Source organism: Phytophthora cinnamomi, assembly GCF_018691715.1.
Source record: "Phytophthora cinnamomi strain GKB4 chromosome Unknown Contig22, whole genome shotgun sequence".
Lineage (NCBI taxonomy): Eukaryota > Oomycota > Peronosporomycetes > Peronosporales > Peronosporaceae > Phytophthora > Phytophthora cinnamomi.
In genome coordinates, this window is record NW_027150955.1 from 918,358 (window position 1) to 930,702 (window position 12,345).

Genomic DNA, 12,345 nt, shown 5'->3' on the forward strand with positions numbered 1-12,345 from the left:
TGCGAAACCAGGTGTGCTACGAAATCATGATGACAGGTTACACTCTCGGAGTATAGGGTTCACGTTTGAATCGCCCGCTGTGAGCATACAGGCACTGGCAGTGCATGCTATACATCGCAAGGGCGTACTCCATGCGTGCTTAAGTACATACGCGCGCTCGGGTTTCTCTCCTGGGCCATCGCTGGCCGTGCGAATCAGTGGAGCATCCAGCGTAGGTTTTTATCCGAGCAGTATAGCAGGTTGCCACAAAACAGAACAGGTATGACTCACGGCTGGTGATGACCAAGTGTCACTATTATGCATAACGAGTACAACACGAGGCCGCGTACTTTGATCGCGTTCACACAATTTGCAACACCACAGTTTGTTAGGGTCGTCACCACCATTGATGTCGCTGCAGCTTTCGTTGTCTCATTTTAATTCTGCCACCGAGTACATCAAGCGACAACACCTTCTCAATGGCTCGTACTCGCACCATCAGCCCGACACGTGTCGAGACGCACCGCGTGAAAAACCGCGAGTGTATGCGCCGAGCAAGACGCAATCAGCGCCAACAGCTACAGGAAATGAAGACCACCATACACCAACTCGAGAAACAGTACGCAGACTTGTGTCACAGCTCAGACGCAGCGGCTCGAGTTCCTGACACAAGCTTGTACCAGACAAGTCGCAGCAAAGGTCGCCGCCTAGACGAAGCAATAGTTACCAGCAAACGACTCCGAGCTGAGAAGATGCTCCTTCGGTCTATGCTGAAGCAAAAGTCATCGTGGAGGCTGCAGCTACAGCGCATCCTGGACTTTGAAGCGAGTAGCGTCTCCCACGAACCGCAAGTCCATGGCATCTCGGAAGTTGAGATCGAAATCATGGACGAGGCTCAAGCAGCACAGGAGTTCGGGTTCCACCCACTGACCGAACAGGATCTCACACAAACCATCCTGGACAACAAGAGAGACATCAGCCACGTCGAACACCGCCTTCTCCTCTCGTCCGCTCCTGAATCAACTAACGATGTGCGGACGCATCGAATGCAAGCGTTCGGCTGGGACGTCGTTCAGCGCGTGCACGGCGGCGTCATGGAGTTCGCCTGCACGAAGCGCTTTCACGGTCTAAACATGCTGGACGTGATGCAGAAGACGTGGGCCAACGGTATGCGCTTGGACGATTTCAAGAAGGTCAAGGCCGAGACCCGTCGCCTGCAGGCGCTGCAACGCATCAACTCGAACGCATACGTGTTCGCCCGAGACGTGTTTTCCCCGAGCGATATCTCGACCTTCAGATCTGTGTTCGTGCGCTTCTTAGTCGAGACTGCCAAGCCGATTACACCTGACAGTGGCCCAACTCTTACTGGGAAGGGTTATATGCTAGGCACCGAAAGTATAACTATTGATTGTCCTCGCTGTCTCCTGGCGGAAGACTCACACGGGCGACTCGCGTGGGCCAGCGTTACTCTATCCATTGAGACTTTAGATGTGGTTGACCACATTACAGGAGAGACGTACCAGCAGATTCGCTGGGTTGGACGCACGGACTACTGCAGTGAAGAGCATGCGCAACGGAATGCCTCAGACACAATCCAGAGTATGCTGCGGTGGGAGCTGTTAGTGATCGCACCAGCGCTGAAGCTTACGTCACTTGCTTAGATACGTGATGACCAAATGCTGCAATGACTTTGACTTACGTTATTAATACATGCCAATTCTGTAAGAGGCAACGTACAATTTGTTTTGGTGACTAACATGTCAGTTCGACAATCTATCCCTTCGAAGCGAGATTTCAATCTGCGTCGCCCCTGTCTTATGCGAACATCAATGTACGTTCAAAAAACTAGAATTAATGTTCTCGGTAGAGGACTTAGCTTCTAAATTTAAGATTTATGCTAATGAACTATTGTGCATTCCAAACGTTTTGTTGGCACTCTTCTCCAGTTATAATAAAACGAGGTAAATAAAAAGGGCAGATCGATCTATGTAGGCCGGCAGCTAGCGATCGATCTCCTTGTGGATTTGATTATAACGAGGTCAATCTAATGTAAAACGATCCTTTTTGTAAATCGAGGTCGACCAAAATATATCGAGGTCGCTCATGCTAACGACTCTTTTTTATACCACGATTTGTGGAGCGGGAAACAGGACGACATTTTAACTGCAAAGCACCATAAGTACTCGACTCGAAATTTACGGCACGCGTCTATCTGCATTTCCAGTGCTGGTAATAACAGCCTGTTATAGTTATTAACTACGTGAACAATCTTTCTTGTTTATCTGCTGGTGCGTTGGTGCGAAGAATCGCATTTGTTTCTCCGTCAATATATCGACTTGCATACCCGATGTCTACACCATTTCCCAATCAACATGACAAGCTTCCCGCAAATTAGCAAATTGGTCCGTCCGTGGAATAGCTAATTGAAGGCTGTGTGGCGAAACACAAATTTTAATTCTAGGCTACAGAAAGTGTCAATTTGAAAAAAAACGGTGTTTTTCCCAGACTTGCCCGATCGTCATCCCATCTATTTTGCAAAACCTACCAAAATGCATGTCCACCCTGTGGTATTGCATACATACTGGCACGAAAACTGTAATGCGTTATTTTGACCAATCACAGCTCAATATGTTTTGCTTTCGGGTCGTCTCCAACTCCAGCTTCGTAGCGAACACGCTCTTATTATGTAGGAGAAAACTTCGTTTAGGACAGGGGCGATACGGTATAGAAGGAAGTAGCGTACCGTATGCACAGAGGAAGGGTATCCGCACCAAACCCTGTCAGCATGATTGTCGTTATACCAACGTGCTGGACTAAACCAAATGTCTGTGAACTCGACCATCATTGATGACGTGGTGAACGTGACTCTCGTCTACCCGCACTCGGTTGGCTCCTCTTCGAGTTTAGTTCCGATCTGGCCGTCCTCAGCAGAGCATCTAGCCAAGAATGATCCGCCGCCGTAAGTTGACTCCTACAGAAGAGGAAGCCCGCCGAGCGAAGAACCGCGAAGGCATGCGGAAGATTCGTGAACGCCAGCGTCAAGAATTGCTGCAGCTGAAGACCACAGTCGTCCAGCTTGAGAGTCAGTACGCTAACCTGTGTGACCGTGCCAGCACAAGCGGACCACAAAGGGAACCGGAGACCGACCTAACGCTCCCGAGGAAGACTTACCAAGAACGAAACTACGCCGATATGGTGGTGATGGCCAAGCAACTCGGCGCGGAGAAACTGCTTCTGCTAGACATGCTGAAGCAGAAAGCGGCGTGGACACTGCAAATACAACGCGTCTTGGATTTCGAGTCCAGCAGTCTAGCTGCATACGAGCAATTCCAAGAATCGCCGACCGTTGATATCGACACGCTTGATGAAATTCAGGCAGAAGAAGAGCTCGGGTTTCATCCATTGAACGAGTGGGATCTTACACGGACAATTCTTGATAACAAACGCGATATTCACCACGTCGAAAATCGTTTGCAGCCTGAAACAGGACTGTTAGCTACGTTGGGCGACAAACGCACGCATCGGATGGAGGCGTTCGGGTGGGAAATCGTGCAGCGTGTGGAAGGCAACACCATGGAATTTCTGTTTTCGAAAAAGTTCTCAGGCCTCAGTGTTCTCGACATCATGCACAAGACGTGGACCAACGACATCAAGCTAAGTCGCTTCCAGACAGTCAAAGCTGAAACGTCTCGTCTCGAAGTGCTGCAACAGATGAACCCGAACGCTTTTGTCTTCGTTCGTGACGTGGATTCCCCCGGAGATATCTCAATTTTCCGGTCTGTCTTCGTGCACTTCCTAGTCGAAGCCTCGAAGGAATTCCCAATCTCCGATGCGGATGGAAACCAGCAAACTCTCACCGGTACAGGATTCGTCTTGGGCACGCAGAGCATTGCAACTGACCACCCACGACACGCTACGGAACGCGATGCGGCGGGCCCGAAAATCGCCTGGGCCAACCTTGCATTGACGACTGAAGCCTACGACGTGGTGGACCCGGCTACGGGTGAGCATTATCAGCAAGTTGTTTGGGCTGGTAGAACGGATTATTGCACGGAAGAGGACGCGCATCGAAATGCGGCGGATACTTTGCAAGGATTACTGCGGTGGGAAATGCGGATGGTTGCGCCAGCGCTTAATCTCCAGTCACTGTGTCTTGATTGATTTTACATGGTGAGTTGAGTTTTTTTTAGTGTACAATACTTGATTTGATGGATGAATTGCTGATGAAGTTGTCACGGCGACAGCTTGCTGACGTGGTCGCGTGAACAGGATTTTTATGCCTCAGCACACTGCTCCTTCAGCTAGCATCCGAAACGTGGAACCGCAGCACGGTTCGATGTTATAGAGTTCTCAAGACACGCTCTGATCGTGTGGATTTCCGCCTTCAACCACGAGCTTCAGTACACCGATAACTCCAACTGATAAATACAAACTTTTTTACTTAGCGGTATCCCGTGCTTTGGTCAGTAGCCCGAAGCGCATATGCAGGCAAGCGAAGTTACTTTTTGCAGCTAAGACCCCTTCCTTGTCTGTTGTACATGTATCGGATGGTCTTAATTCGTAAAAGTTTTTTACTTATATTCAAATATAATTCCGTAGTGAACAGGGTCTCTTTGCCACCAATGATGATGTGGTACAGGAGAAAAAGCTCTCTACCCCGTCTAGCCCAGACAACCGCACGAGTCAGGCGCCCTTTTCGATTCTCCCCCCGACAAAAAACTACAACGCAATTGCATTTGCAATGTGCCGGCGAAAATTGAGTCCAGACAAGCAAGAAGCCCGTCGCGTGAAGAACCGCGAGGGCATGCGCAAAGCTCGAGAGCGGCACCGTCAAGAACTGCTCCTGATGAAAACAACGCTCGCCCAGCTCGAGAAGCAACACGCCGAATTAACTCGGCGTGCTGCGGCTACTGGGAAGAATGCAACGCTGACGGCCTGCAACCATCTTCCGACCGAAGAAGACGATGGCCTCAACCCGGTGGAAATGGCCAGGCGTCTCGGAGCTGAAAAGCTTCACCTACAGGCAATTCTCAAGCAAAAAATTGCGTGGACGATGCAGATTCAGCGCGTCTTGGACTTTGAGGCTAGCAGTCTCGCTGCAGAGCAGCACTTCCAGCCGCAACAACCAATCACCGATATCGACAGCATGGGCGAGACTTTGGCTCGACAGGAACTCGATTTCCACCCTATCACCGAGTGGGATCTCACTCGATTCATCCTCGACAACAAATGCATGATGCATCACGTCGAGAGTCGTCTCCGCCTCCGACCTGAACTCAAAGAGCAACGAAGCCATCGGGTGCAAGCGTTCGGCTGGGACATCGTGCAGCAAGTGCAGGGCAGCGTGATGGAGTTCGTTTTCACGAAAAAGTTCACAAATTTCAACGTGTTCGACGTCATGCACAAGACGTGGACGAACGACATCAACCTGAGTCGCTTCAAGACCGTCAAAGCTGAAACGTCCCGCCTCGAAGTACTGCAACAGATTAATCCGAACGCCGTCGTGTTCGTGCGAGATGTCAATTCCTTCGGCGACATTTCCGTCTTCCGGTCTGTCTTCGTACACTTCCTAGTCGAAGCTTCGAGGGAATTCCCAATCTCCGACGCGGATGGAAACCGGCAAACTCTCACCGGTACAGGATTCGTCTTGGGCACGCAGAGCATTGCAACTGACCACTCACGACACGCTACGGAACGCGATGCGGCGGGCCCGAAAATCGCCTGGGCCAACCTTGCATTAACCTCTGAAGCCTACGACGTGGTGGACCCGGCTACGGGTGAGCATTATCAGCAAGTTGTTTGGGCTGGTAGAACGGATTATTGCACGGAAGAGGACGCGCATCGAAATGCGGCGGATACTTTGCAAGGATTACTGCGGTGGGAAATGCGGATGGTTGCGCCAGCGCTTAATCTCCAGTCACTGTGTCTTGATTGATTTTACATGGTGAGTTGAGTTGGTTTTTAGAGTGTACAGTACTTGATTTGATGGATGAATTGCTGATGAAGTTATCACGGCGACAGCTTTGCTCACGTGGTCGCGTGAACAGGATTTTTATGCCTCAGCACACTGCTCTTTCAGCTAGCAACCGAAGCGTGGTACCGCAGCACGGTTCGATGTTATAGAGTTCTCAAGACACGCTCTGATCGTGTGGATTTCCGCCTTCAACCACGAGCTTCAGTACACCGATAACTCCAACTGATAAATACAAACTTTTTTACTTAGCGGTATCCCGTGCTTTGGTCAGTAGCCCGAAGCGCATATGCAGGCAAGCGAAGTTACTTTTTGCAGCTAAGACCCCTTCCTTGTCTGTTGTACATGTATCGGATGGTCTTAATTCGTAAAAGTTTTTTACTTATATTCAAATATAATTCCGTAGTGAACAGGGTCTCTTTGCCACCAATGATGATGTGGTACAGGAGAAAAGCTCTCTACCCCGTCTAGCCCAGACAACCGCACGAGTCAGGCGCCCTTTCGATTCTCCCCCGACAAAAAACTACAACGCAATTGCATTTGCAATGTGCCGGCGAAAATTGAGTCCAGACAAGCAGAAGCCCGTCGCGTGAAGAACCGCGAGGGCATGCGCAAAGCTCGAGAGCGGCACCGTCAAGAACTGCTCCTGATGAAAACAACGCTCGCCCAGTTGAGAAGCAACACGCCGAATTAACTCGGCGTGCTGCGGCTACTGGGAAGAATGCAACGCTGACGGCCTGCAACCATCTTCCGACCGAAGAAGACGATGGCCTCAACCCGGTGGAAATGGCCAGGCGTCTCGGAGCTGAAAAGCTTCACCTACAGGCAATTCTCAAGCAAAAAATTGCGTGGACGATGCAGATTCAGCGCGTCTTGGACTTTGAGGCTAGCAGTCTCGCTGCAGAGCAGCACTTCCAGCCGCAACAACCAATCACCGATATCGACAGCATGGGCGAGACTTTGGCTCGACAGGAACTCGATTTCCACCCTATCACCGAGTGGGATCTCACTCGATTCATCCTCGACAACAAATGCATGATGCATCACGTCGAGAGTCGTCTCCGCCTCCGACCTGAACTCAAAAGAGCAACGAAGCCATCGGGTGCAAGCGTTCGGCTGGGACATCGTGCAGCAAGTGCAGGGCAGCGTGATGGAGTTCGTTTTCACGAAAAGTTCACAAATTTCAACGTGTTCGACGTCATGCACAAGACGTGGACGAACGACATCAACCTGAGTCGCTTCAAGACCGTCAAAGCTGAAACGTCCCGCCTCGAAGTACTGCAACAGATTAATCCGAACGCCGTCGTGTTCGTGCGAGATGTCAATTCCTTCGGCGACATTTCCGTCTTCCGGTCTGTCTTCGTACACTTCCTAGTCGAAGCTTCGAGGGAATTCCCAATCTCCGACGCGGATGGAAACCGGCAAACTCTCACCGGTACAGGATTCGTCTTGGGCACGCAGAGCATTGCAACTGACCACCCACGACACGCTACGGAACGCGATGCGGCGGGCCCGAAAATCGCCTGGGCCAACCTTGCATTGACGACTGAAGCCTACGACGTGGTGGACCCGGCTACGGGTGAGCATTATCAGCAAGTTGTTTGGGCTGGTAGAACGGATTATTGCACGGAAGAGGACGCGCATCGAAATGCGGCGGATACTTTGCAAGGATTACTGCGGTGGGAAATGCGGATGGTTGCGCCGGCGCTCAACCTCTAGACGGCATTTCACGATAGTGCTAACCACGCAACAAACTCTCCTTCTCTTTTTTTCCTTTTCAACGTTAACACTAGCTTAAACTCGTTTCTCTTTTTCGTGCTGTCACTGGATGTTGCACCACTCGTTGCCGTAGACGCTGGCGTTATTGAGCTCTCCGCAGCTGCGGCATCTCCAGCTGGTGCAGCCCGCCGGCAGCGGATACGGCGCCGAGCAGCGGTTGCACAGCGCGTTGCCCTGCGCGTCGCGGCGGATGTTGGCGTTGTTGGGCACCACGCGCGTGTGCACGGCCGCTTGGGGGACGCTGCCGGGCGGCGCGGGCACGGCCTCCACGATGGGGCGGCCGTAGGCGTCCACCTGCACGGGTTGACCCGCCGCCGCCGCGTAGCTGGGCGCGTCCACGCTCTTCGGCGGCTTCTGGGGGTCCATTATTGGGTTGGTGTTGCCGTTTTGCCAAATTGCTTTCTTGAGAGAGAGAGCGTGGGAATGCGAGAAAAGGAAGTGGACCAATAGGAGGCGGAGAGTTTTAGGTTATGCTGGATTTTTCTGAGACTTTTTTCTCTTCTTTCAACTAGCGTGCATGTTGAAGTTGGTTTTGCGATAAGTGCCTACGGTGAAGTAAAAGTTATGGGCCAGTACTAACCTGTCAGGCCACAGCCAAGTTGCGTCGCCCGGGTTGCGGCATGCCAAACGTTGAAAATGCGCGCCGTACGCCAACGCCCTCAGTTGTCGCCACAGTACAGATTGCAGCTACTGATCGACTCATCAAACCAGGAACGGACCAGAGCCTTCCGCCAAGAATACGCATCCTCCTCAAGTTCGCCATACGACGCGGACTTCTTACCCAACGCGATAGCCAATTTTCTGAGACCAAACCCAGCGACTCGAGACTCGCACTAAATTCAGCTTCAGAGCTCATTAGCCATTCCACCATGAGTAGCGAGATTCCCTTTGCACCTCGCAGAAAGGCGGAGTCGAAGAAGAAGAAAACTGGGAACCATTCCAGTCCGTGCTCAAGGAACGATCCGTCATCGACCCCGAGGTGGATGTGGACAACGGCTTGCGCAGGCCGGATGTCATGGCCGAACAGATCATCATGTACTCGACGTTCATCAAGTTTTATTCGGACGACATTGTAGACGTACATGTACGAACACTCCCAAGGCGACTTTATTTCTAAAACATTCGTTCCTGAAACAACAAATGGGTCCTGCGGCAGCGGCAACGGCGTTCTCGAAAGTGGCAAGCGTTGAGCGAGGACTTTAATCAGCTTGGTTTCCGAGAACGAAGCACAAGGGCTGTCGATATTACAATCAGCACAATATGTGTGAAATTCGCTCGACGGCAAGTTATATGCCTCGACTCACAGTATCTACTCTGTTGATGGATTCAGTCTACCCAGGCCCCGCAATTATGCCACCTCTGGCGTGCGAAGAATCATCCTTGAAAAGAATAAACGGAGGTGCGACATCCGAGAAGCATTATTATGCCAAGTCGCGGAGCATGGTCGACATTCTGCTTGCAGGATGAAATATTTCGGACTCTGCATCAAATAATGAAGGCTGTACAAAAGTTTGTTCAAGGCTAGCACAAAATTATTTTACACACCGATGGTGGTACATCGTCCAAGGAGCATTTTAGCCATTGATACATCGAAGCTGATGCATTTCTAGAGATTGCCCCTGACAGTAGCGTGCTCTCATACACTGCTTACTTAAGCTTGGTCGAGGTGCCAAAAGTGGCCGAAACTGCTTCTGACGCTAGCATGCAACGTGATTGTTATCGCGCTGAGGGCTGACTTGTCCTCTTGGGGGCCGGCGTGACATCACACCTAGGATACCATACTTCGCTCTCGGCAACGTACACCAGCCACCTTGATGGCAACTTTTGAGCCATTTTGTTGGCTGGGGATAGTGAATCCGGCCTCAGCTCGCAATCGCAACAAGTTGCTGCATCCAACTTGCGATCGCGCCAAGGCTTCAGCAACTGACGTCGCCCGCTTGAATCTGACCGGTGAACGGTAACCCTCTGAAATGGCTTCGCCACGCGCGCTTGCCTGGCGTAAGCTGAAATTTTTAGTCCCACAGCTACCCTAACAAACCCAAGAGGTTTATCCACACACCACTCAAAAATACAAACTCCTTACGAACACGCCCGAAGCCTAAAAAATGCGACTACCAATTATCTGGATAAAAAAACGAGCCAAAGTTGAAACCACTCTCCGTCCACTCCGCGCGGTTGTTCTGTCATTCCCGAAAAGACCCCCTGGGTCGCAAGCGAAAGGCGTCAAGACATCAAATGAGCGATATCGATCCGGCATCCCTTCGTCAAGCAAGTCCAAGTCGCCCAGTACCGCCCAGAAACGAATTCAAGAAAAAGAAAACCTCATCCACGAAAACGCGAGGCTGGGGGCCATTCCAGTCTGTACTCAAGGAACGCTCTGTCGACTTCAACCTCACGCTCGACGTGCAGAACTCAGCAGCAAGTGCAGGACCTCGCCACACTCCGAGATGTGCTGAGCACCAGGACCATGCTCCGACGGCAACTCGCCTGAAGGTTTCGCTGTTTCACGTGGTGAAGGAGTACTTCCACGTATTTCGGACGGGTGGGTTGTTCAGGAGGCAGGACGAAAGAGGCTTATGGGGGAGAAGGACCAGAGGCAGTTCTTGCACAGTGTCATGGACCCCGAGGTGGATGTGGACAACGGCCTGCGGGGTCCGGATATCATGGCCGACAGATCACCGTATCGACGTTTATCAAGTTCATCCGGCTGACCGCGAAATCCACGACATTGTATTAAAGCCGAAGACTCGGTGATCGTCAAGACGAATTCCACTCTAAGGTTTCAGATACTGAGGAATACGATCGAGATGATCTTCCCTCACGTGATTGGAGACGAGTGCCTGGTGGCTCAACCAGGCCAGGAGGTGGAGCCTTGATCGGTCTCTTCACCTTCTACTTCAACTCGGAAGGCAAGTGCTGCAGATACGAGGTGGATCTGGACTTTGTGGGGCTTTTGCTAGCATTATCAAGGACCCATTACGAAGGCAGATGCTGCTAGGAAAAGCTCTGATCGCTGAACTGCATGTTTGGTGTCATTGACGAACCTAGAGAGTCGAAAGTGACAGATCCACGCTCCAGCACTCTTGAAAGTGCCCTAGAAGACGAGCGAGATCGCCTAGTGGAGGAGCTGACTTGCGAAGTCTTACAGAGGCGAATGCTAAAGTTCCGCATCGTCCTTCGGATGTACCTGCCCAGCAACTCAATTCATTTTCACAACGACGAGTTGTACGAGCGACGAATCGTGAACGACTACTATCTCGTGTTTGGAAAACGGGTACCGAAGTTCCGGAAACCAAGCACACATCCAGGAGGGTTTCATCTCGCAGATATTCGTGCCTTCCAGGATTGAAGACCAGCACACAGGCGGTAAATACGTTCAGGCAAGTGGCGTGCTCTTTGTGAGTGCTTCGACGCTCGAGTTCAAGCAGAACAGTGTGTCCTTACCCGTCAAGTACAACGACCAGAAGGATGCATGTGTGATTCACTCTGTGCGAGTTACTCTCTTCAGCTGACGTTGCGCAGCCTCGAGTTGGCCTTCCCGCACGTGCTCTGGCGAACAAGGCGTTGGTCGACGCGCTAGTGGGGAGTGTGGTAATGTCCCAGCTCAGCTTGTGTTTACGATCGAGACCGACACGGGCTGATTGCTCGCGTCGTGGAGCGCATGGACTTCGTCGAGCCCATTGCCGATTTGCTCCGGAACCGAAGCCGTGTCGTTCGTGATGTCACAGGCTAGACTCTGTGCCGACGGCGTGAGCTGCTTCGAACTGTCCGACCAATTCTACCGCCTATTGCTCCGCAAGAAATGGTTTGGACAAGATCAGCGAGTAGAGCAACACCGGAGAAGTGCACCATGACGATGGCTTGGCATCTTCCACGCTTGAATACTCGAAACCCCAGTACTTTGACGGTGACACAAACAGCAACGCGTTTCATCACTAGTATAAAATAATAATAAAAATTCGTCATTCCCTTCAGTCGACCCTGCACCATGCTAAGCTTTTTTAATGATTCGCGCAAATGCTATATAAAAAAACGCCAGTAAACTCTTGTCGAATGTCAACGTGCTTTGTCGCTGCTGCCCTCCGTCCCAAAGCTGCGGCGCCCCACAGCCCACGAACGTTCATTACCTAAATGGCTACTTCTGTGTAGCTGCCCTGGCCACAAATCTCGGCGTTCGTGCAACCGGCCCACGTACTCTTTGGCAACGCCTCCAACGCGCCTTTTTTCTCCCCTTGTCAATCAGCGCCCGTCTGACGAAACTCGTCCACCTTGGTGGTCGCTTTTTACTTCACCCAGTCTCCGTTACGCCGCCAAAGCTCACGCACCGGTTGCCAATTCTCGCACGGGCCATGAGCGCCGAGCCGGCGACACCTGGCGCCCTGGCGCTGCTGCAGCCCGCCCCACCCGCTTCCAATGCTCGAGGCGCGCCCAAGAAGAAGCCGCGCGGGGCTGCGACCAAGCGGCGCAGGGGCCCTTCCACTCGGTGCTGTGCGAACGCTCCGTGGACTTTAACTTGACGCTGGATGCGTAGAGCCTGCAGCAGCAGACCCTGGCCACGCTGCGTGACATCCTAAGCGCGCACGTTGCTGCTCCGCCACTCGCCCGAGGGCCTGCTT

At 51.9% G+C, this 12,345-nt stretch overlaps 3 protein-coding genes across 3 annotated transcripts; 2 read left to right on the forward strand and 1 right to left on the reverse strand.

Moving 5' to 3' along the window:
* Positions 1 to 731: 731 nt before the first annotated feature.
* Positions 732 to 1,380, forward strand: IUM83_12171 (Obg ATPase 1; the record flags this gene model as incomplete). Its single annotated transcript, XM_067936778.1, has 2 exons — positions 732 to 1,298; positions 1,366 to 1,380. The coding sequence occupies 2 exons, from the start codon at positions 732 to 734 to the stop codon at positions 1,378 to 1,380; spliced, it is 582 nt and encodes a 193-aa protein (XP_067795134.1).
* Positions 1,381 to 2,925: 1,545 nt separating this feature from the next.
* IUM83_12172 (Obg ATPase 1) lies at positions 2,926 to 7,669 on the forward strand (the record flags this gene model as incomplete). Its single annotated transcript, XM_067936779.1, has 3 exons — positions 2,926 to 3,982; positions 4,746 to 5,756; positions 6,621 to 7,669. The coding sequence occupies 3 exons, from the start codon at positions 2,926 to 2,928 to the stop codon at positions 7,667 to 7,669; spliced, it is 3,117 nt and encodes a 1,038-aa protein (XP_067795081.1).
* Positions 7,670 to 7,771: 102 nt separating this feature from the next.
* IUM83_12173 (tRNA (guanine-N(7)-)-methyltransferase) lies at positions 7,772 to 8,095 on the reverse strand (the record flags this gene model as incomplete). The annotated part of the gene is made up of 1 exon (XM_067936780.1): positions 7,772 to 8,095. One exon carries the CDS (start codon positions 8,093 to 8,095, stop codon positions 7,772 to 7,774), a length of 324 nt encoding a protein of 107 aa, XP_067795136.1.
* Between the last annotated feature and the right edge of the window lie 4,250 nt (positions 8,096 to 12,345).